Below are 24,944 nucleotides of genomic sequence, written 5' to 3' on the forward strand. Positions count from 1 at the left end.
AATTTTGTTTAATATATTATTGTTAATGCTTTAAACAGTCTAATTCCTCTTGAAATCAACATCTGATGTATCTACATCAAACTATGTTATCTTGCATAAAAAAATTCTGATTCTGTCTGAAATTAGACTGTGAGAATCTGGAAACAGAAATCATCTCTTTCTGCACGTTAAGAAAAGTTATAACATATTTTAGCTTATGGCCAGACAAATTATTATTTTTGTTCTTATTTTAGAATGGTGTAAAGTTTACATGTGCCCACATATTTCTTTACTTTTTCTGAAACCGATGTGGCATCTGTACCACAGAATAAGAACATTACTTAAACGATTGCATTGTTTGGAAGGGTAGCTAGTGCCCAGTCTTCCTTCTAGGGTGGTGTGTGGAAAGGCTATGCATTTTTGTCCCATCACTTTTTCATCACTGTGTTCTTACAGCATTTTAACCCTACCTTTGCTCTGTAGTTTTGTTTACTGAGTGAAATCATCTGGGAAGCATTGGTGTAGGCTGTAGCAATCTGAAACTTTGATAAAGACTGGAAAACTAAGGTTTGCTGCCTTTTATGTTTTTCAGCTCCAGAAGAAAAGGATGCAATTAAAGGACAATATGAAAAACTCATGGATGCTTATGGCTGCTTAGGAGAGCTTCAGCTTAAATGTGGTAAGGGACCATCTGTATGACTGAAATTATAAAATATCCAAACAATGCCAAACAACAAGTGGCTAAAGTTGTCTGATTCCTTAACTTGTGAAAGCTAATTGCTCCTTGTTATGTTCAGTCTGGGAAAGATCTATTTCTTTTCTGTGCTGTGCCAAAAGCATACTGCTAAGCAATAGTCTAAGAATTTTGGATTGTTCCTAACTTTTGTTTTGTCTAACAATCTTAGCTGCCTGAATATAATTGTCTTTTTCTTTTTTCCTACCACATTTGTCTAAGGCAAACTGATCTCTTGCTTTTTTTTTGTTTGAAGGATCATGTTTAAACAGTAATTAATCATGGTCACCTGAGACTGCAGTACTACAGATACTCTAGTCCTTGCTATAATGCCCAATTGCCTTTAATTGGGTAATTCACATGGAGAAGGATTTGCAGAAGCAGGCCTTTAACTTCAACTAGTATAGTAAGGAATATTCATTGTCATTGCTGTAAATTTCTTTACAGTTTGGGAATCTTGATTTAGCAATGGACTTGCTATTACACTGCCTACAGGAATGTTGATGGAAATAGCATGTTTTAGAAAAAGAACTGCAGTAATTGATTTGAAGGTAATAGTACCTTACACAGCAGACTTCAAAGTCGCTGATGAAAAAGATGCATTAAACCAAAAAGCACTATATGCCTTGTTCCTATGGTCTACTTACAGTAAGCCTTAATTTTGACTTGGAGGAATAACAAGACTGTTTTGCATATACCTCGATGCTTGGTCAAGGAATCTGCCAAAGGCAGTGGTGGTGTGAGCACTGGCGTATTTAGACCACTAGATATAAAAGTATCTTTTTGTAGCCCACTTGCCATTTTATGACTTGAGATTGATCTCAAGAGGTAACTGCAATCTGAGAGATTTCTGTGTCATAATTTAAAACTGTAGGCCCATCTAATCTTTTTAAATGAATGTGGGCTTTTTGTTTGTTTTGTTTCTTGTGGAGTTAATTAGGCATTTCTATGGAGATTAGTATCAATTTGTTAATGTAATTAAAAGTGGAGGGCTTGTGATTAGTTTTTCTTGGCACTTGGATCTGTTTTTCTTCATAGGAGTCTAATGAATCCTGTTGTGATAGTAAAGGAATGTAGCTGTTGAATTCATGCACTTCAAGTTAGAGATGAGGATAGTTTCTTGTATGTGATGAGAACTAGTTCTATACTATTTCAGTCTTCATATTAAAAGGTGAATTATTTCAAATGGGGTATGAAATATTCTCAGCCTTATTTTTTCTCTTTTCTCCTTTTATTTCTGTGTTTCCCACGTCCTTACTTGTTGTTGAACAACACCTGCTTAACTTCATTGTGCTTAAATTGTGAGGTTTTTCCTCTCTGAGCTTTGCCACTGCACCTCTGTCTCGTTCTAGCATTAAATTACAAGTCCTCCTGTTAGAGGACTTACTTCTTTTAGAAAGGATTGTTAAAAATTTTATTGGTGCTTGGATAAAAAAATTAACTACTGGAGGCAAACTTGTTATTGAGTGAAAAGTCAGGAGGGTCATGCTGTAATGGTAAGCAAAGGTAAGCAAACATTTTCTGCTGATGAACATGTTCAAAAAAGCGAAGATGATTGCATGCCATCTCACCATTCAAGACTTAGCCCATTTTTTTTTCACAATCCTAGTTAGATCTTCCATCTTACATATAAGTAAGTTCCATCGCTTTAGCTATTGCTTACATAAAAGATTTACACTAGAAAGGAATGCAATGTAACTTTTTTCGGTTTTAATATAATGTATTCTAGCAGCTGCAAACAAGGGCATAATGGGTCAGCTCTTCACTGAGCATCAATGACCACATAGACTTTGTTCTGGAGTATCAGTATTTTTTTTCTTACTGCTGGAAACCTGAAGACCATAAGTACTAAATTAACTAAAAATATTTGTGAAAGTGAGATATTAAAAGAGTATATTTGTAGAGCAGAAGGGAACACTTTATTTCAAGACATGAAAGATGTCTCTGAGCACTTTAAATTAATCTGTAAATACCGCTACTTAGGAATCCAAATAAATCACATTGTATGCCTGCCAAAGTAGATCGTGCTTTTCACAAGAAAGTAGATGAAATATGTGAAACTGACTCACAGAGTTAATGTTTCCCACCAGTAATAACATTCACTTCTGTGTACTTATGTCTGTTAACATGACTCACAAAGTTCTTCTGCTTTCTTTTGTGAGATGGATGGCAGCAGTATGAATTGTACAGTGTTTCTGAGTTGTATCTCAGCCAAGATTTTGCTGCCAAAGATCTAGCAAATGCATCCTAAGCAAAGTGTTAAAAGAGCTGGCTTTGCAGTGTTTGGTTTAGCCACTGTGATATCAGGAGGGGGTACATATATAAGGTAGTATTTTGACACCATTGTTACATAAGTTGTTTAGTTTAATACAGCTGCTGTGTTTAGGGAGGCATTCTGAATTAGTTTGATTGTGTATATACTCTTGTTCTTGCACATACACAATGTGTAGTTGAAAGGAAGAAGTTTCAAAGGCAAAAAAGACAACTAAATGCCTATTTTCTATTCCTTTTGAACGCTTCCTAATCTGTAATTTTATTTAGAAGAGGGAGAAAGAGTATCTTTGAGACTAAAACTGTAGTTTGGAAAATCTTGGTTGTTTTCATAATTGTGCTATAGATTTCTTAGAGATTTTCAGCTAGATGCTTAGAATCTACTCCTCTGCTGTGTTCTGTTGCTAATTTTGAAGGCAGATGAGAGGCAAAAATACCTTGCAAATTGCTTTTCAGTGGACTATAAAGTGAAATGGAGGTATGTGTGGAGTGGAGATGGAACAGGCTGAGGGAACATAGGGCAATGGCATGACTGTGTTGGAATGGAGAAGGAGCAAAACCTGGAGCAAATTCAAAGGCAGTCTTGAGTGAAATATTGACAGTTAAGAAGGACAAAATAAGAATTTAATATTGCCTCCTTTTTACTGCAGCTCATAATAAGCAGCTCTGAAGTCATCCCATAAACTGCAGGGGAAGCAATTGCCTTGAGTCATGTAGACAGGTTAAATACAGAAACTGCAGCTTATTATTGTGACGTACCAGGACTGTTTCCTGTTCAACTTGGATTAAAGCAGTTGGTTTCACAAGAGCTTTTGAAATAATGGATGCAAGTTACTTTTGTCTTGTTTCTATGTCAAATATTTTCCATCCTTTGCCTCCCTTGTGCAATCTAATAAAAGGGCATTCAGTGCATATCACTATGAGCAAAACATTTCTTAATTTCTTCAAAAATGTTCTTTACAGACAGTTATGGTGATTTATAGCTGTAGTGGGGCAAAATAGTGATCTTGGTCACAATGCCTGAACATTTATACCCATCTATCTGAGACCAGAATTTGGTCCATAAGCTTTGAAAGGTTTTTTTTTTTCCCTTTAGTACTGTAGGTGGGTCTTGCTTTTTCATAGATTTGTTGCTGTAGAAAGCATGACCAGTAAGGAACACTTCACTTCTTGCTCTAAAATTATTTCAGAGTTTTCTTTAAAACATTCCAGCTGGCATCCTAAGGAAATGAGGAACATTTCCACAGGTGTGATCGTCAATTGCAGTTCTTGTGTTCCTAAATCACTTTCATCTATGTGTAAAGTTTAGAAAGGCTAATATAAAGCAGGATTGTACATTAAACTACTTGTAAAAGTTTTTATTTTTTTTTAAAAAAAAGGTTGTGTTCCAAGGTGGGGGGCCTGGTAAATAGCTTGCAGCTGATGTGATTTTTAGTACAAAGTGAAGTGTAAGAGCCAGACCTGGAGCCTTGATTACTTCACAGGAAAAAGTTTTCCATTTTTTTGGGTTGCTTTTTATTGGCCTTAGTGCTGGCCTCATTCATCATGCACTTTGCAGCTGTCAGCTGAATATAACATGCTTTCTGCTACTGTAGTGCACATGAAATCAAGGGAAAATTACCATAAATTTTCCACCCAGTGTACTTCCATGAATTACTTTTTTTGATGGGCTCCTGTTTCAAGAAATAAGACTGGAGTTTGGCCTGTCTCCTACTCCAGATATGCAGGGAGCTCCTGAGAGCAGGGAGCTTCTGTGGACTGGCTGCAGTGGCAGGGCCACTGACTCTAGGGAATTGATTTAGTGTTAATTCTCCCTTTCGTCTTGAGGATGCACTGCCAGCATTTTAAAACTCAGCTTCCTGACTTATCTGAGCTTACACTTAAGCAGTGACTGCTCATTTCATGGCTTTAGTATTGTCTTTCCATGTTGATGTTCTGGACAGAAGAAACATAAATACCTTGAATACTGTTTAGCTCCTTTCAAAGGCTGTAACCCCGTAGAATGCTTCCTGATGGTGCTGCCAGGTGGATTTGACTGGACTATCAGATGTATTTTTGTTGTGATTGGCGTTAGTCTGGTACTTCAAGTGCTACTTGTAAAGCAACCAGTTTTGCTTGAAACTTAAAAGGAGCAGTATTTTTAATATAATTACAGAATTGGAAATGGTAGTGAGCTGCAGCTTTGAAAAGTTAAGGCTACAGGGTTTAATTGAATAGTCTTGACTGTCTTAAGGGGAAATACCTTCTGGCTTTAAGGAATGTCTGGGTGTTTCAATTTGTTCTATTTCATCAAAGTTGTGATATTTTCACAGTTTTCTTGGCAAAACCAGTTTAATTAAAAAAACCCCTCTCTTTCTTGTGCCATGGCCTCACAAATCCACCTACCATAGGAAATTCCATATTGTGTTGATAGCAGGGTTTTTTTGTTGGCTTTTTTTTTTGGTTGGTTGGTTTGTTGGGTTTTTTCTTTTTTTGGGGGGGTGGGTGTAGTAAAGCAATGCAACTTCTTGCATTCTTTTGAGAGATTTACTGGAGAATAAAAATGAATTGTTTAGGAACTAAAAGAGTTTTTCAGTAAATTCTTGTCAGCTAAAAATGTTATTTTCCTTGGAATGAATGAACAGTTACCAAATAACTTAGTATCTGCAATTTTTAGAAGTGGAGAAAGCTGATTTTAATTTTGCTTTTTATAAAAATTACTTGCTCCAGTAGCAGCATCCATACTGATTCAAGCAATTTCTACCATTAAATTTAAGTGCATTTAGGTAGTGTGAAACAGTGAAAACAGCTGTTTTCATGTTAAGTATCTATTTTCAACAGGAAATATTAAGGCTTGTTGACATTTACATACCAGAAAAGAAACCACATTGACTTTTTAAAGTTTAAATTTAGGAGTAAATGGACTGATTTTTTTGCTTTAATATATCAATAATAATAATAATCATCATCATCATCATCATCATCAGACTTCCAGTGACTGGCAAGAAGCATTTTTCCTGTGGCTGGTAATGTTAGGCTTCTGCCATATTAGGTACTATTTGGGTACATAATGCTTTTGTTTTATTCCTTGGAATGACATTTTCAGTCTGACAGAATGCCTAAGTGAAAGCATGAGCGGAGGTAGCGCAGTCATCATTTCCACCACAAACTTGTCCAATGTAGTTATCAATATATTTAAAAACATTGGCAGGCTGGGTTGAGAGGAAACAGTGTGAGCAAAAAGGTTTGGGATTGAAAGAAGAGATTCCCAGGCGTAAGCTGATGTTGCTGGCAAAGGAGGGAAGATGGGGGAAGCTTTGTTTCACTGTGTATAGCTGTGTAGCTTAGTGGTGGGTAATTTCTTAGACCTTAATGGAGACATGATTAAAAGGTTAATTGCAGAGTAGTGTTTTGGTAGCATTAATTTTGCTATGTGAGGTTCTAGAAAGGTGAAAGACTGATGGGAGCCCTACTGCTGCTCACGACCCAGTGGCTACATCTGTGCTGTGAATTAAAATGGGGCAGGGCACAGGCTTGCGTGCTGTCAATAGGATATTGTGATTAGCTTGCTTCCTATGCCAAGGGCAGCATGCCCATTGGGCAAGGATCTTCTTCCCCCAGACAGTGCAGTGATAGCCTAGCGCTGATTCCCCGGAACACTGTCCAAGTACCACCTGGGATGAAGGTGATATCAGGGGATGGGGTTTGGGAATTTTTTCCAAGGCACATAGTCAGAGAGATCTGTGTTAAGCTGGGGCTGTGGTGTTGTAGGGTTTCTGCATTCTGGCTGTTCTGTAGCATATCTTGAGTGATTTAAGCAAATGAGAGAGGTTAGAGTTGATCTGAAGACCAGCTCAGCTCACAGAGCAGTCCTGGTAAAAAGTCTCTTTACCTTTCTTACAGGCCACTTTAAGTACTGAAAGGCTGCAATAAGGTCTCCCTGGAGCCATCTCTTCTCCAGACTGAACAACCCCAACTCTCGTGTGGGGTTACTGCACAGTGGCAGGAAAAGAGTATTACAGCTTCAGAAAGCCATCAGTCTCCTGACCCTTCAGGGACAATGCAGTAGCTTCTTAGCTGTGATTACTATTTTTGAGCCCATTAGCTAGTGATCCAGGGGAGTAGAGATGCTGGACCTCTGCATGTGTAGATGCGTCTCCCATTTTGGGGGTGAGTGGTTGAGTGGAGGAGGTAGTAAAAAGAACCTAGAGTCTCTGTTAAGGGATGGCAAGTTTCTAGGTAAGGCAAAACTGTGTAGTTTTGATTGGCTTTTCTGTCATGCTTTATTCCTGCTTGTCTTCTTATACTAAAGAATTCCCTTGTTTAGATCCACTTATTTTCCACCGGTTAAGAGCTCCTCAAAGGACAGAACCACAGACAAAAAGTCCACTATTATTAAATTGTCATTCTTTTTGACTATTTTAATGTTGACTTTTTCATTTGATCTCTTTTGAACCCCATGGAAAGTTTAAGGTCACTGAAGCCAATGGAAGTGCTTGTATTCTTTGTTTGGCATCCCAGCCAGCCAGCTCTCAGAGTCTGTCACTACTGGTTTTCTGTCCCTGAAGCTGACTGATAGTAAGGCGTATTAATAGTGTTTCTATACATTGCTTCCACATTCTCATGAGCAAAGTTTACTTTGAGATGGTTGGTTTTGCATGATTTCAGCAAAGTCACAAAAGCTATTCACTATCCTGAGAGACAGCTAACTCCTCCTAGCCCCTTCTGGAGGCTGCAAGACAGTATTTAGTGAGGTATGAACTACCATGGTGATAACTGATGTACCTCCTACTCTTAATCCTTTATAATTATGCACACTCATGTGCAAAGGAGGAATAAACTGTCAGGTTTTATGGATTTCTAATCCTCCACTACGGTGTCATCTAGAAAAGTACAGAAAACGTACTTCTTAAAAACACTCAAGAAGGAGAACACAGCATAGCCTTGTTACAGAAAGAAATGTGATGAACAGAGCTTTTTAGTAAATACCACCTACATTGGCCTTTATGCAAAACTGGAGTCAGCAGAACAGAATGAATAAGATCTAATCTCCCACCTTGTCCTGCAATTCCAGTCTCATGTGCCTACGCAAATATTCTGGCCTTGCTGCAAACCACCCCTAACTCAAGCTTCTGTAGCCAACCTGTGATCTGGAAGCAAGGACTCCCTGGATGGTGTTTTAGAAAAAACCCCAGTTGTTGCGGGAGAGTTGTTCTGCATTTTTAGACAGTGGGCCACTGTGGAGGGTTGAAGATTGCTCCCTTTTGCTGTCTGAAACCATACTGTCCCATATTGTCACTGTGCCCTTAGCTAATTAGCTGACTCTTGGCAGGTCAGCTATTGTTTCTGCTCTGCTAGAGCCATAGATCTTGGCTCACTTCCACCTTTTCTTACTGAGTGGAGTGAATAGCATGACATTGTCTCCATTAGAGGCCAATTTAAGTGAATCAAACGGTTTCTTCCTACCAAAACTAGTGTTTTCAGAACAATTGTTCTACTGTTTCTTAATTACTTTATCATTTCAGAGAGAATGAGCAGAGGTTGAAATCCTGCTGTGTATGAGAGACCTGATTACAGTGGCGTTCTCAAGCTTCAAAATTTATCTTTTAGTTTTGGGGGCCTGAAATTCAGCTGCTTCATGACTTCACACTTTGCTTTACAGCCATGAGATCTGGAATTCTTTTTAGTGATAATTGAAGCTGTCATCTAATCATGTGCACTCTTGTGACGTAAAAGGCAAAATCTCAAGAACTGGTAATACTGAAACTTTCTGAATAACTGGATACGTGCAGCTTCATCTGAAAGCCAGTAAGAAATCTGAATGCTTCATATCTTTAAAACTGCAGAAGTCAGCTGAAAAATCCTTAGTGTGGAATACACTTTGTCTCATAAATGACCGGTCTTTTACCTTTCCCTTCAATCAAATCCGGTGTAAACTGTATGTTCTCTAGGGTGGTGAAATTTGATTTTTTTTTTTTTAATAGTGTCCCAATACCAAGCTCATTGCACTTCATAAAGTAAGTGGGAAAACCACATTCTAATGCAGCAAAGGATGGGAATGTATAAGTATTGTGGAATATTATGCAATTGCACTTACCTGCAGTCAAAAGGATTTCAGAAATGTAAACAAACACATGCTTGTTGTTTGTATTTGTTTTCTTCTGAAGCAAAGATACTGGCCTCTGCTGGAGCCCTGTCAGCATTGCATATGACAGGACTGATGCTAAATGGCATAGCCTGTGTCCACCTGTAACCCTTTTGTAACTATCTGTCACCTTCTAGGTAACACTCGGCTGCACTTTCTGGTCCTGGTGACAGGCTGTACATCAGTGGGAAAAATCCTGGACGCTGAAGTTTACAAAATTACTGCAACAGATTTCTGTCCTCTCCAGGAAGAAACCAAGGAAGAGGAGCGTGTTACTGCCTTGAAGAAAATACTGAACTCTGGGATGTTCTATTTCTCCTGGCCTAATGCAGGCTCAAACTTTGACCTGACTGTGCGGGCTCAGAAGCAGGGTGATAACCACTATGAATCTGGTAACTCGTTCTTCTGGTTAGTACTGCATGTTATACCAAAGTCTTCTGTCATCCCGACCTGTATCTTATTGGTCAAACATTCTCAGAGAGAAATGAACATATGCATTTCAGGTGCACCTCCTTCATTTCATTGTCATGTCATTTTACAGGGCATGTGGCCTTAGCGAATTCATGGTAAACCTGCGTCAGACAACTGTTACTTACCTGTTACGACTGTAAACTTCTGTTTAATTAAAATGAATCTGATAGTGAAATGGATTCTAGCAACTGGACATTTTGTGTTTTTAAGAAGGAAACACAAGATGTATTGCTCACTACAGAAACACATCTCTGCATGTCATGAATAGTTTCCCCTGCAATTCTTTTTAATAATTTGCTTTGAAAATTCTCTAATAGAAATCTACACTTGAACTGTTCGTAAATCCCATCATCTGTGCTGAAGTATCTTCTATTCCTTAAAAGCACATGTGTTTAAAGTCTGTAGTTTAATGCTTCAATAATATGGCCTAGTTTTGTGTGGAAAACATCAATATTAATATGTTTACAGCTCAGTGTAAATGTATGGTGCACAGAAGGAAACTCCTGTGATACTCTGCTCTGTACTTCTTGCTTTCTTGTGCTTATAAAGGAAATTAAAAGTATATCTTGTTGCGGTAAGTATTGGTTGAGTGGAAAGGAAAACACACAGATGCTGGGTTTTGTCTTTCCTAGGTGGGGTCACCGTTGACATAATTCAGTTTGTTTGCTTTACAAATTCTGGCAGAATGCTTGAATTCCTATACCCTCATTTTTTTTCTTTTTAAACAAAAAGAGTGTCACACAGGAAGCGTAGAGGTACTGGAAATAAACAAAGGTTATATGATGGAGGTGAAAAATAACTGGCAGAGTTAAATGTGGGTGTGCTGCTAGAATGTGTGATAAGTCTCGTCGCCCGAAGTAGGTTAATATTAAATAACAAAAAAGTTCATAATGGATGATAAATAAACATGAGAAAGCAGCTCATTCAGGCTAAATAATCTTTCTAGCTGTGATTTGATTTTGACTGGTAAGATCTGGTGTTCTACTTTAACACAGAAGAGAGAGATATAAAACTTTCTTTTAGCTGTGCTAATTATGCATCCCTTTCAAAAAGCTCTCCAAGCATGTCAAGTTAGACACGTGGCACAAATGAGCGGTGTTCCAGTGATGAAACTCCTAAGGTGGCAGTATCCCTTAATAAAGAAACGACCTTTAAAGCAACTCTTTTTACCAGTACTGTCTTTTGAAACTTTTCTTCCTGGAAGATAAATATTTGAACTTTCGTTCTTTGCCGCTTTTGGCTAATCTAGAAGTAGCCCCTGAAGAGGTTCCATTCTCCTATGTGTTGTAGAACAGGGATGAATGGCAATAACATCACATTTAGGGCAAAAAGATACTACAAAGAAAACTTATCTTGAGGCAGTTATGCGATACGGGAAATTTCAGACCAAACAATAGATTCTTGAGAAAAGTAAATAATGGGATAAATAGTTACATGATGAAAAGTGTCAGATGACCTTAGTTATAAGCAACACAAACTGCCTGTTAAATGAACTGCAACAACAACAAAATTCTGCTGGAATTTGTCTGAGTGAGGACTTCCTCTGTGAGTAGAGCTAGGAGAAGGAGGTGGAAGAGATACCAAAAATTGTTTTAGAGCTGCTTTTTCAGTTACATATTTAGTTTAAAAATGTAAGAATGACTCGCACCTTTTTCAGAGAAACGCTGTACTCTAGAAGAACAATTCTTCAGGGGTTTTGCTAGATGTAATAACTCCTGTACAGATCTGCTGTTGAGCAATAAACGATCATAAAAGGGATTTTCTTGGCCCTCATCTGTGACTAAAGGTACATTTTGAAAAATGAAATGAGGAAAACCATCATAATAGAAGAGACTAGCATCACCGTTAACCAGGCATGATAGGTTTCTTAGGTTGTTGATCGTAAAATACATTGAAGGTTAAAACAGACATTCCTCTTAATTTTAGTTGCACTTTTTGCAGTATCTCCATTGACTACTGGGTCTAGTTTCTGTTTGGAAAAATGTTCCTGAAAATCTTGGTGGGTTTTAAAACGACTCTTCATCCTGTAGTGTATGCTAAGGTCCAGGCAGTACTGTTCAAAAAGTAATTAGTTTGACAGCACAGTAATTCATGAAAAAAGTTACTAAATATAAATGTATTTCTGGAGCTGGAAGAGGTGTCATTTGCGTCTGAATTTATAAGACAGAGATACAAGATACCAGGGGACAGCACCTTGGTGGTAGTTGTGCTATTAAAATTTGCCACATTCTGTTCACTGTAGTAGTTCACAAGGATTTCTTCCTGATAGTTCCTGGTTTTGGATAAAGTAAAGGTACAGCAGAAAAGGGGTCACAAAACGTTAATTGCTTAAATTAGTGATTGTCATGGGGTGGCACCCATGGCTGTCTGTCTTACTTTATTTAGTAATATATCTGTATGTTGTTGAACCTTTTAGGAACCAGCTATTGCATGTGCCCTTCAAACACTACCAGGTGAACTGCTCTGACTGGTTGTTGAAAGTGATCTGTGGTGTAGTGGACATCCGCACCGTTTATGCTTCCCACAAGAAGGCAAAAGCCTGCCTCATCTCTCGCATCAGCTGTGAGCGAGCTGGTGCCCGGTTTCACATTCGAGGGGTCAATGATGATGGACATGTGTCTAACTTCGTTGAGACAGAGCAGGTAAGTGAATGTGTCCTATAGCTTTGAATAATTCAGTCCACTCAAGTTTAATTGGGGCAGAGTTTCCAACAAGAATTAAAGGAGTTCAGCAAGTGTTTATTCCAAGTATATTTAAAAAAACGTTGTGTGACATATATTTGTTCTTGCCCATTAAGGATTTCTTTGTCACCTGCTTTTTTTTTCCTGTGTTTCTGACTTTTCCATGCATGCAATTTTCACTAATACTTTTGATTTTTTTTTTTTTTTTTTCCCCTGCATGTGGAAGTCTGGCCGTTTGATATTGTAGTGATACATACGTATGGGGTTTTTAAACCATTCAGAGAGCTCTGTGTGTTAATTCATGCAAAATCAATGTGTAACAATAAGTTTCTCAATTGCTTTATATTCCCCCTTGCTTTGTGGGAGATTCTCTCTACTGAGAGGTGGTATGACAGACTTTCTACGCATACATGGTAAAAACCTTCTTTCCAGCTGATGCTGAGAGAAAATATATGGGTGAAATGCACTCAGCAGGCTCCCTTGATTGACACAGCCAAACAAAATAACACGGAGTCAGTTGGTTTTATTACCCATGGTTTAGCTTACTACATCAAAAGTCAACAAAAAGCAGTGGACCCTGAAGAATCTGAAATCTTCTGTGCCAGCTGAAATGAGTGCTTTCTTATTCAGGTATAATCACCTTTTCCTTTTTGAATAGAAGTAGTAATTACTAGCAGTTAGAACCATCATATAGAAGTGGATGTCTCTATAAGCAGAATAGATAAATGGCTGGTAGGAGTTATCAACAAAGGACAAGGATCTGCTCTTAAGATTTGGTTCTTTTCAGCATCTTCTGGGCAGATCCACAAAACTGTGTATGTAGCATAGATTGTTTTTGTATATGTATGTATGTGTCTATATATGTAGGTGCATGTACAATGAAAGTAGACTGCTTAGGTGATGCTCACAAGGGGAGACTTGTGAGATGTCTCTACATGACACAGTAAGTGTAGCATAGAGATACTTAAGCTAGCTGTGTCATTATTTGTTCCAGAAGAGCTGTAGCTGTGTCATTGTAGGACTGTGCCTGACTGCTGAGGGTGGCATCCCCCCTCAAAAGTGCCTGTACTTTAGCACTAGTATTTCCTTATGGCATTGCATGAGTGCAGCAGCTCACGCTCAGTGTGGTCCTTTCTGTTATCCTGCTGCATGAGGTATCAGGCACCTGTTTGTCCAAAATCCATCAATGTTTGGCTACTTTCAAAATTTCCTCTAAGATGTTGCCTTGATGGTACAGCTTTTAACCTCTTCACCTGGCTTTGCCTAAGGACCTTAGACTTGACAGTGCTGTGTTGCTCAGCAGAAGGCCTGGAGGAGTTGCAGACTGGTATTCCCTAGCCTGCCCGTAAGATTTGATCCCCAAAGGTTTGACTGTGCTCAAAGTGTGCACAATGTTACGTGTGTGACTTCTGCCCAGTGGTCAGAGTTCTCATCCGGGGATGTGGGTGGCTTTTTGCTCATGTCCTTCCTTTTCCTGCTTTGCCTGCATTTTCAGTTGGCTGGCCTGGCAGCTTTCCACTTAGTGTTCAGGATTCCAATAATTCTGCTTGTTGGATGCCAAACTCTTCCCCTGCGGTGCTTGGATCTCTGATGTCAGCCTCTGAATTCCCTGCTAATAATACGCTTTTGTGCCTCTGTTCTAAAGCAACTGCAAGTCAAGTCCTGCAGCATCTACATCTTTCTAGAAAGTCTGTGAGTGCATTGGGAGATGCAGATAGGTCTGCTTGCTGGAAAGTGGAATTTTCCCCTCGAACTTGGGAACAGAAGAAGGGATGTATGCCACTTTAAGTAATAACGTGGTGCAGTCTGCTACTTTAGTTGCGTGCCTTCTCATGAGCATTAGCAAAGTACGTTACTCAGGATTTGAAGAATGTTCTCTTGCTGAAATACAGAGGAAAGAAAATGTTAGAAAGGGTTGTCAGCTTTGTTTCAGATCGGTCTCACATTTGTGGCACTGCACTTAGCAGTCTAATCATGGGAAATACTTCTACTATCCTGCTCACTAGTTGGGTCAGAAGTAACTCATTCTATTTAATTATATTCCTGGAGTACATTATGTTGCGAATGATTAGCATGAAAAATAAGATGGCCTTTGCATCCCAGCAGAAAACCTGGGGATTGGCTCCCGGTGAGTGACAAAACAGTGCTTGGTTGCTAATGTTTCCCTTAGCTGGGGCTGGGTCAGGCTCTTCACAGGAACTGCTGTGCTTTGTTCCAGTTCAACCAGGGGCTGCCGTAAAGTGGGAGGACTGAAGGCTTTTGAGTGTTTTGCAGTTGGTTAAGCAAAAGCACAAGAGTGAAATGGTTGTAGGGTGAAAGGCTTGAGTAGGTTGAAAAATATAACAAGGGTTTCCAGTTTTAAAGGATTTTGTTGTTTGTTTGGCTTTTGTTTTTAAAGGAGAAAAGAATGTTACTGTTGCTAATGGTGATAAACACTAGTTTTACCAAACTGCGTGCCCTAAGAAAGCGAAGTTGGGCTAACCACTGGGATGCCTGAGATCCAGTTCAAGCTGGCATCCACTTACCATTAGGAAGGAAGAGTCCTAGAATAAACTCTCTCCTACTTTCATAGTAGACTACTGACTAATTGCCTATGAAGTAATATCTTGGCTGAATAACATTTTGTTTCCATTTGCTGCAGCCTGTACAGTATAATGGCATGCTGGCTGTGTGCTTTCATGGATAAATAGCACCCTAGGATTCTGAAAAGCCAGGACTTTTCCCCCCTTTATAGGAATTACTTCTAACATTTTTCTGGTTTTGGAAGAGGGAGAAACAATTAGTCTTATCTCCAGGCAGCTCTTTTATGCATAGGTGGTATGCTTTTGTCTCCCACTGAGTTAGCCTTGTGGCATTTTAGCTCTTCAATGAGTCATTTTTTTGTGGGCTCACTTAACTGCTGTGACTCACGGTGTTTGAGAAGAAGGGGGGAAAAAGTTAAATTTCTCACTTCACTTTTGCTTTTCAAAAAAAACCCCAACCTACTAGTAGATCTTTCAGATATTTGATCATTTGACTTGCATCTTTAGAAAGAAAAAAGAAGAAAAAATGGTAGGAAACACTTAACAAAAGCCAAAACATTATGGGAAAATAAAAGAGGGCTTTTTTGAAATCTCTCTAACACGTACTTCCAGATTTGCTGCCAGTATTTTGTAATGGGAAGGCAGCCCTTTCTACTTGCAGTGTTGCAGTTAATCCTCAAGTAGTTTTAAAATCACAGTTTCCCAGTGATAGCTTAAATGTTTTCCTTAACCCCTTCTTCCTCCCCTACTAATCCCCTAAAGTTGAGACTGTAACGCATTCTTTTAATTCTTTAAATTCTTTTAATGCTGATAGCGTTTAGAAACAAGCGAGCTTTCCTCATTTAGTTTGTGTGCCTGTTTACATTTCAGCTCCTCCCCCAGTTATCCTCCAAAGAGTTGTGCTAAACTCTTAATATCTTGGTATGTGACTTACCGAGAACAACTCTAATTTACCAAAGATAAATTAATTGTTTCAGTTGTTTTTCCCTTCATGGAACTGTTGAATAAAGAAACCTTGACAAGGCATTAAAAGGAAACGCCATGAATTTGAATTAACCTTCCCTTTCTTCCAGTTTAAGAAAAAGATGTCGGGCATGGATTAAGAAAAATGATCCCTATTTCACAGTAACTCCTCAACCATGTTGGATAGCTCTCCAGGAGAGGAATGGATGCAATCATGTGGTTAATTTATTTTCTGGATCAAGTTTTAGTATGGCCCCAGGCAGAGCAAAGAGGATTATTTTGGCAAGTATATCCTTGGATCCCGTGGTCTGAGTTAAAGGGACTTGCAGAGAGGTATGCTTAGGCCATCTGTTATCCATGCTCTTTGTGGGTTGTGTGGCAGAGCTGGGGATCCCAGAACAAGCCATGTGAGTATCCATTTCATAACAGACTGTGTCCCTGTGCCCCTTGAGTCTGTAATGAATTTTGCCATTTGAAGTTGTAACTGGATGATGATTTCCTACTAATGAAGCTGAGTGATGGAGATTAGTGGATAGATTATTCCAAGCGATGCACGGGAGCCGCATGCCGGGATTAGAACAGCAACTAGTTGATGTGGAGGTTTGCTTCTTGCTCAGAAGCGGTGCCAGTTTGCTTCTTGCTCAGAAGCTTGCTAGCAGTACCTGTGCATGAAGCCTGTGTTACCAGGAAGGGTCTTTGGATCACAGGGGCAAGGTCTGGCCCTGTGCATAAGAAGAGAAAGATTGAGAAACATCCTCTTGAACTGTCAGAACTATCACCCTTGATCCTGGAGTTGGAGAAAGAGACCACAAAAGGAGTCTTAAGACAGCAGAATTCAAAAGAAATGTCAAATTCTAACACCAGAGGTCAGAGGACAAGCAATCTGTTATCAAGGTGAAGAGGTCCTCCACATGGGTTTAAGTATCCAGTTGCTATTATGCTGTCTGATGGGAAACTGCAGGAAACGTGCCTGAAAATCCGTCCAGCTAACTGGACTGGATTGTTCTATGGGCCAGACCCTTTGAGATTAATGAAGTAGTCCTTGAGTGTTTTGAGGATTTGATAGGAATGAACATTCTCCCTGGGGCAAGTAGGCAACAACTTGCTATCATTTTGGATCTAAGACAAAAGATAAGATTCCACAATAGTTTTATGAAGCCCAAAGACAAAGATTTAATAGTATGTATCAACCCTAATGACAAAGTGTTGTCCAAAATAGAACTGATTGTTGTTGAACACACGAGGAAAACTCGTGTGATCTTCTTGGATGTATTTCTTGTCCATGAGTTAAGGAAAACAGAGGACAGGAGAATTCTGGAAATAAAGTGCTTTTTAAGGAGGAATAGTTTATTTTCTTAAAGAACTGTTTATCTTTTGCATAGTGCCTTAGAATAAGAGAAATGGATCTGCTAGAGGACAGGGTAATAAAGTCAAAACTAGAACGACAAAAAAGTGGGACAGATATGTGCTTGTAAAAACCATGACATTGTGAACAAAAAATGATCAAGGTTTGGAAGAATATGTGAAAAGAAATTCTTTATTTAACCATGCATAAATGCTGGAATTACATAAGCAATGAAGTTAGAATCTTTTATTTATGAGTATTATCAGTGCATATTTAAGATTTTTACAAATGTGGTTTCTTATAGTGTATATGGGTGTTAAGATTATGTCCATTCCTGAACTGGAAAGTCTTCTTAGTCTTAGTCTGTCAACCTGCTCGCTTATGATGTCTGCTGGTAGGAAGGCTGTTGCCACTATTATGGTAATGTCTAGGGGCATACATAGTAGAAGGCAATGTCAAGGTCAAGGGTCATGTTCCTTGGAGTGGTGAATGAAGGATAGTGGGTATTGCTGAAATTCAGGGAAGATTTGCACAGTTGTAATGCTTAATGAAAGGATTACAGTCTGTTTAGGAAGGAATGACTGGCAGAAAAGGGTGTTACGCTCCCACTCATTAAAAAATACTAGGTCTTTTTCCAGCTCACTGGCAGCTTTGAAGAAAACAATTTTGGATTCATCTGGGTCATGAAAATGAGGTGAGAGGATTGTGAAAGACCACAGAATTACTTCAGAGAACAGAATGATGAGTCCTGTAAGTGAAAAGAAAAAAAAAAAAGTGCTAATGTGGAAAACTTTCTTGTGAATTACTATATTGGAGAGGCCATGCTCCCAGTTCAAAAATATCTGAATTTCTAAAAGCATAAAAATGTCAGTTTCTTTAAAATGCCCTATCATCATAGGGGAGTTCTGTATTAGACCTTATCCTGACAGACGATGTCTCCAGCCCATCACATCAGGATGTGGGCATCCTGTTTAGATCAGAGGAATGATCCCCAAATAGTTTGAATTTTTTTTGTGTTGTTCAGTTCTCCAGACAGTTTAACAGAGCAGAAAACAGTTGGAAGAGGTAATGGGTGAAAACCAGTGAGCAGAAAATGTGAGTGATAGTAGCAACAAACATCTGTTAACTCTTACGATGTTGAATCACCAGTAAGTAGAAATATGAGTATCTGTTAATGCAGAAAGGCAGGAACGTTTGGTCAGTATTTTTCTTCTGTTTTTGGCTTAAAGAAGGCAGGTTATATATTCGTGGTCTGTAACTGTGATGAAATACTTTCCATTTAAACTGTAGCTCAGGAAGATGTTAAACTGCAGGTACTAAAATTAGAATTATTATTATTACCTTTTAATCAGTGGGTCTAGAGAATTTGCAGCTGGGACTTCTACAAGAGCTGGCAAAAGAGATACTTGGGCTGTTGATTTTTCAGTTAGTTATGGAAACGGGATGTTCCAGAAGATTGTAAAGAAAACTGATCCTCTGTAGCAAGCTGTTTGCACAGCCAAATTGTAGTTTGTATGAAGTTTTGTAGTCGTCATCATTAGATGTTTCATTGCAACCCATCGCATCACTAAGGTGATGATTCGTGCCAAATTTTGAAGTGAGCTAGTCCTGATTCTTTTTTGCATAGATTCAGGACCTGAATGTCATTTAGTGTGAGTCAGGATAATGCTGGGGCTGTCAGTGGAGCTACACAAATTTGCTTTACCTTAGAATTGGCTCCTTTGGGTCTGTGACGGTGAGTGAAAAGATGATTCAGTGTTTAGAAGTTGCTTAGTCATCTTGGTACAACCTGTCTCGGTGAGGATATGATAAAGAGGAAGAAGGTGGGCCTGCTCACTCCTCCTGTAGTCCAACTGCAGGATGAACTCTTCTGAGCACAGAAGTGCAGAAAGGTGCACCGGTGTGTTGCCATGGTAATTGGCTCCTGCACTCAGATACTGGCAATGTTTAGAAAACTTTACTGGGAGAGCATGTTGTGGAGCCATGTTACTCAAGCTGTGAGGCAGGCCTCACACGGAAGCTTCTCTGAACAACAGGGGGTTGTGCTAGCATGCGATGCAACAGAGAAGGGTTGGCGTTCATTGTCATGAGGCTAAAAACTTTAAAACATACAGTTTTGCACTATGTCTGGACTAGCCATCATTCTAACACTGACATTGTGACCTTGACGAAGCTACTTGTCTGTTGTCTTAGTGAAATGGGGATAGTCATAAGTGCTCTGCCAAAATACTGTAAAAATTAGTTAGATAAAACTGGTGACAGAATATTTAAGTACCTGCATCACTGGTGTAGCTATAATTCTTCTTTTTGCGTGCGTAACTTGAAAAATTGTACATTGGTAGTGATTATAAAGATGAGAGGTCAAGGTAAACGAAGGCACTTCCCCTGAGCCAACGAGCCAGCGCATCTAGTGGCAAATCCAAAAGCACAAACCACGTTAAAGCTGTAGAGTAACCCATTTTCATGTTCTTTTCTATTTTGGGAGCTACTAGCCAGCTGGCAGCAGTTGTGCTAAATGATATGATGCGGTTAGAGAAGCAGCTACCTGGATGACCTGGATACCATTCCTCTGCAGGGCTGCAGAAGACATTGTCATGCATGAGATAACGGAGATGTGTATCATGCATATCATGTATCCCCCATGGAAACCAGCCAGGATTCCACTGCTAAGTATAGGCCAGGGGAGTGAGCCGGGCTTTGCACAGTTGCTCTGTGGTCATACTGAATCTGAAGATAGTACCTTTTGTGCTAAGTTAACATATAATGTAACGCTTTGCTTGGGGGCTGGTGGAGGGGGAAGGCAAAAGCGGAAATCAGTCTTCGTACTTTGCATAGATTTGACTCAAGGTGAGCTTGTTAGCAGTGATCAGGAGAAAAAATACAAAGGGAGAGTTTGAGGTCTAGTTAGGGAATGAAATAGGGAGTTTGGAGCCTCTCACTCCTGGAAAAGCAGTAGATGGCATGCTGTTCACTGTATCTCAGAATGGGAGTGGCGAAGCTGCTGGTTTCACTGAGATTTATTTGGACACTCTGACAAGGCACAACACGCAGTGAAATAAGAAATAGTAAATAAAGCAAGAGATAAGCTTATCCCACACCTGACATTACCCATCATCAGTCACAAGGAGCAATGACATTTTGCACAGTTAAATTTTGTGAGAGACACAGAGGGAGAGTGTATGGCTGGTGTCTCCACCAGTAGATCAAATCCATCTTCATTGTGGGAGAAAGATTCCTTCCTTCTTGCCAGTGGTGGTGTTTTAAATTTTCTCTTATTTCTGGTGAGTAATAAGTTGAATCTGCTGTGATGACACGAAAGCAAATACGTTGTGCTTTGTTCCACTGCCTGTGAGACTATGGAAAAGTGGCTGAGCAGTAAGTGGATACAGTGAGATGCATGGTTTACTTTTTTTACCCTTTGAGTTCAGTGTCTTAAACTGTCACCTGATGAGGAGGTCACAGACTGATAGCTCTAACTGCAGAACTCCCTCCTTTTATTTTATTTTTGCAGACAATTTACTTGGATGATGATGTCTCTTCCTTTGTGCAGATCAGAGGTTCTGTTCCACTGTTCTGGGAGCAACCGGGGCTTCAGGTAAACAAATAAAAAGTCTACCTTACTTCTCTCTCTTGTTACTTATAATTTAGAAGTTACATAAAATTTACTTGTTTTTTTAGATGAGCTGCAAAGCTCATTCCGTAAAAATGCTGAGCTCTTTCGTTTTAGGTTTACCTTGTAGGAGATTTTGCATGTTTAGTTAAACAGAACTAATCCAGGCAAATAGCTATAGTTAACCAAAGTTTAACATTTTTGTGTGTTTATATGCTTCTGCAGGGAGCTATTTGTAAGGGACTGTGTCCTAATATCCTAAAGTGAAGCTTACAGCATTATCTTTATAAAATTTCCAATTTGATTTGGAATAACCTTTCCTTCTGAAACGCCTGGTTGGCTTGATGATACTGACCTCCACAGTAAAATTGGAGTATCTAGGGATACCAGGAGCTCTATAGGAGCATGGTAACTTGAAACAAAGTATAATGTTTGGATGGTGTGTTTGCTAGACTTCAGTCAAAAGGTTGATGATGATTAATCTGATCTGCAAGGCAGAGATGTAGGGTTTTATCAGGAGATTATTACATCAAGCCTAGTGGGTTACATACGGTCTGTGACTTACAGTTTATGAAGTTACAACCTCAAATAAGATTAATCTTAGCACTTTTTGCATTCTCTGAACAGAGGGATAAGCAACTGAAACGAGTATGCACATATATGCATGTATGTTAGTAGAGAGTATACGTAATATAACTGTTTTTTTAGATTCTTTAAAGATTATTTTATACTATTTTATCATTAAATCTAGCACCTAGATGCCATTCAGAACTACTGGATTTAGTGCAAAAGGAAGATGACTAAAGGATCTGTGATGTTGTCTGTTAGCACCATCCAGTGCGACACTTGCTTCTTTTTATAAAGCAGGTCTGCCCATATGGTTGTGCACACATCCTGCCCAGGGTGTAGCTGTAACCAGCACTGTTGTTCTGTATGTTATGAAGCCATAGAGCTTTCCCCCAAATATTTTTGGGTAGTGGGTAGTTAAACAGAATTTTAAACTTTTTAGTTGAAACTTTTTAGGGACACAGTCTGCTTTTTTGCCTAATCTGGATTAGATTATACATCTTTCATTTATGTTGGTGAATACTCATAACTCTTACTCCTTGGAAGTGAGTGTGCTGGCACTGGTGTTAGAATTGCAGAAATCAACCTCGTGAAAAACAAAGGAAGATGATGAAGTACAGGAAACAATGCATGATCCTATAAATAATTAGCAGTGTAGTTTTTGGAGAGGAAAGAAGTCCTCTGTGTACTGTAATACCAGTAGCTAGCATTCAAAAGGAGCTTGAGGCTACAGTTGTTGACATCCATGTTAAAACTCCTATTAGATTGATGGCACAGGATTTCATCCTTCATATTTTCAAAGGACTGTTCTGATGCTTTTTAGTTTCTATAAATAATGAAAGATGAAAGAACTCTGGACACATAACCCATGGAACTGGCAGAACTGCAGCCTTTTCTGCCGAGGGAAGGGCGGGAGGAATGCTGGGCACACAGCATGCTCATGTGAGGCAGTGTGGGATATTTGCTAGAGGAAGCTGGCGAAGGGATGTGATTTGTTTTGGCCATAAAAAGATGTGTAGGTATCCCTTTGCTTAATGATAATCGTGTTTTCCCTTGTAATTGTAAATGTTGTCTAATGAAAGCTGTGGCTTTTGTATCAAGGATATTATGTGTGTGGGTGTGTGGAGTCTGTTAGAGGTGTCTGGTGCTGTTAGATGTTTTTTTCCTGTGAAGGAAAAAGGGAGACATCTAGTGATTTAGGACTCTAGCAATTCAATAAGTTATTTTTCTTTCTCTCTTCTGTTTCCAATATTTTATTTTAGGTGGGTTCTCATCATTTAAGGCTTAACAGAGGTCTGGAAGCTAATGCTCCTGCCTTTGACAGGTAAGCTTCATTCCACTTTGGCAAAGCCATAGCAGCGTGGTGTTTAACCAAGATTCCACAACTTTATGCCCTCCTAGTGAATCCTGAGAAATGTGAAACGTCTCTCAGATGATGTTGCCAGTCTCCCAGGTGTTGCAGGATTATTAAGTGGGTTTGGTTTACTTACTCGCTTATTTTTGTGCAATTCCTTTCTGTTTTCAATGGTAATTGAATTAATTTGGTCGCCTGGCTTGTTTCTGTAAAAGCGAAGAAATACTGAATGGTATGCAAAAGGAAGGTCCGTGTAACCCTTTGTGAGCCAACAAATGTGAATTTACATTTAAGGTACACAGAACTTATGTTCTTTACCCCTATAACCCAGGTCAGCTGGAAACTGTAAAAAAAGCCATACATTAGCTTGATTCCTTTGAATTGCTATCCTTTGAGGCCATCTCCCATGGACATCACTGGGAACATTGCCTGAAAAGGCCAGGAAGGATTTGGCCCGTGGGAAATTTTCAGCTTGTAAGTGCCAGGTCATGTGATTAATTTCTGTTTTGATTTGGTTTTGGCAAATCAGAGTTTATGTTACTTTTGGGTAAGGCCTACTAATTTCTTGATTTCATTTACTGCAACTGTTAGCAAACATGACATTAGTGACTGTTACTAGTTTTGCAGCACTGAATACCCCAAACAGGGATTAGCATCTGAAGGGACTATGCACCATAGCAGTCCCTGCTCTGAAGGGTCTTAGCCTACATCCTGCAAGCTTTTTAAGGCTCTTAAATCCTGCAGAATTCAAATGCCTTTGAGACTTGTGATCTTGTGGTCATCTGGTGCCATGATAACTTGCCCTGCCAGTGTCCCTGAAGCTCCATGTTAGAGGTTTGCATTCCACAGCAGAGATAATTTATAAAAGAAGAAAACAATAACTTCTTCAGCATTCTCTTGTGCTGCCCAAGAAATTGAGAATATCTCAGCAAGGAACAACTCCGTGAGACCATTTAGCTCAGAGAATCTTTTCTCTCTGACCCTGATGCAACTGGTGAACAGCTTTCTTCTAAGAAACATGAACGTAAGGATCAACTCGCACTATTCCTTCTTTCCCTTGTGCACAGTAAAGCCTTTAGGTTAGATGAAGTTAGGGATCTCTCTGCGTACATATCTACAAGAGACAGCCCTTTCAAAATGGGCAAAGAATAATCAACTAGTTACATGGAAAAAGACACTGAAGCTTAATCTGCTACAGCTTTTCTGGGAGTGTTAGACTGGATCTAGCCTGTTACATTTTCCCACCTGATAGGTTAATGTGTTGAGAAAGCACTGTGAGAAGGGAATGGTAATCTTGTTAGTGGATGTTTTTTGTCCCCTCTTCCTGAGAAATCCTCAGGGAGCTCTGCTTACAGTACTCAAGCAGGTGACCTGAGCTTCAGCAGTTTTGTTGTAAGGAAGCAAAATCGGCAGAGAAATAGGATCTTGATGCTGGGATCAGATGGGTGCAAATGTATGGGAAAGGTTGGCATACCGACAGCTGGTTGCAGAATCAGGAACATAAATAGCACCAGTAAATATATTTAGCTATGTTTCTTGAAGGCCATGCTGATAACTTTTTCTTTCTTTTCTCCCCTTCCATTGTTTTCTGTGGCTTATTTCTGGTTATAGGACTTAAAGGTGCATGTCAAAAGATGTGTGCTTGCTGTTTTTCTGACACTTTGCCATTGCATGTTGGTTTGGAACATGTAATAGCTTTTTTAATAGTGTTTATTTTTCTTGTCTATTTCTATCCAGCTTCCTCTTAAGCACTACTACAATGTTGTTAGTACATGATGGAAGATGGCTTTAAGATCTAATTGTTTTTTGATGAGCCAGCACAGCTTCCGCTCCCGTAGCACACGCATGCCAACTTGAAAAAAATTGTTGAGGGAAGAATGGATGCCTCTGCATCTGACTAAAAGCTCTTGACTTGAGGGTCCCTAAATGTCAGGCTTTGAGAGGTTGGGGATATATGCCAAAAAAACCCCACCACTTTATACTTGTGCTATTTTGTGTTTTTCCTGAAGAATCTGGGCTGGTCCACTTGGCTAAAAGGACCTTTGGTCTGCTTCAGTGCAGCAGTTCTTATGATTACTAACCTTCCTGCTTAAATCAATTAAAATGAGAGTGAATGTCTAAGTGTTGCAGTAGCTCAGGGATCTTTGAACCCTGTTGCCCATGATGTGTGTTTGTGCCTCTCTGGCCTTGGCACAGGAGTCCTAGGCCCCACTGCTGCTGCTGACTCTTTGTAGGCTCAGCCCTGCAAGATGCTGGGCAACTCCTCTTGGAGTGTAACATGTTTTCCCCTTTTCTTGTCTTTCCTATGTAGTTCCAAGGCTGAC

At 39.4% G+C, this 24,944-nt stretch overlaps 1 protein-coding gene across 1 annotated transcript in view; it reads left to right on the forward strand.

Moving 5' to 3' along the window:
* Positions 1–579: 579 nt before the first annotated feature.
* Positions 580–24,944, forward strand: part of SYNJ2 (synaptojanin 2) — a 56,068-nt gene continuing 31,703 nt past the window's right edge. The window contains exons 1-5 of the mRNA XM_009644304.2: positions 580–658; positions 9,245–9,515; positions 11,995–12,220; positions 20,601–20,684; positions 22,529–22,590. Of these exons, the coding sequence (XP_009642599.1) occupies positions 616–658; positions 9,245–9,515; positions 11,995–12,220; positions 20,601–20,684; positions 22,529–22,590 (686 nt within the window). The 5' untranslated portion in view covers positions 580–615. The remainder of the gene's footprint in view (positions 659–9,244; positions 9,516–11,994; positions 12,221–20,600; positions 20,685–22,528; positions 22,591–24,944) is intronic.

Source organism: Egretta garzetta, unplaced genomic scaffold (assembly GCF_000687185.1).
Source record: "Egretta garzetta isolate BGI_Z169 unplaced genomic scaffold, ASM68718v1 scaffold397, whole genome shotgun sequence".
NCBI classification, from domain to species: domain Eukaryota; kingdom Metazoa; phylum Chordata; class Aves; order Pelecaniformes; family Ardeidae; genus Egretta; species Egretta garzetta.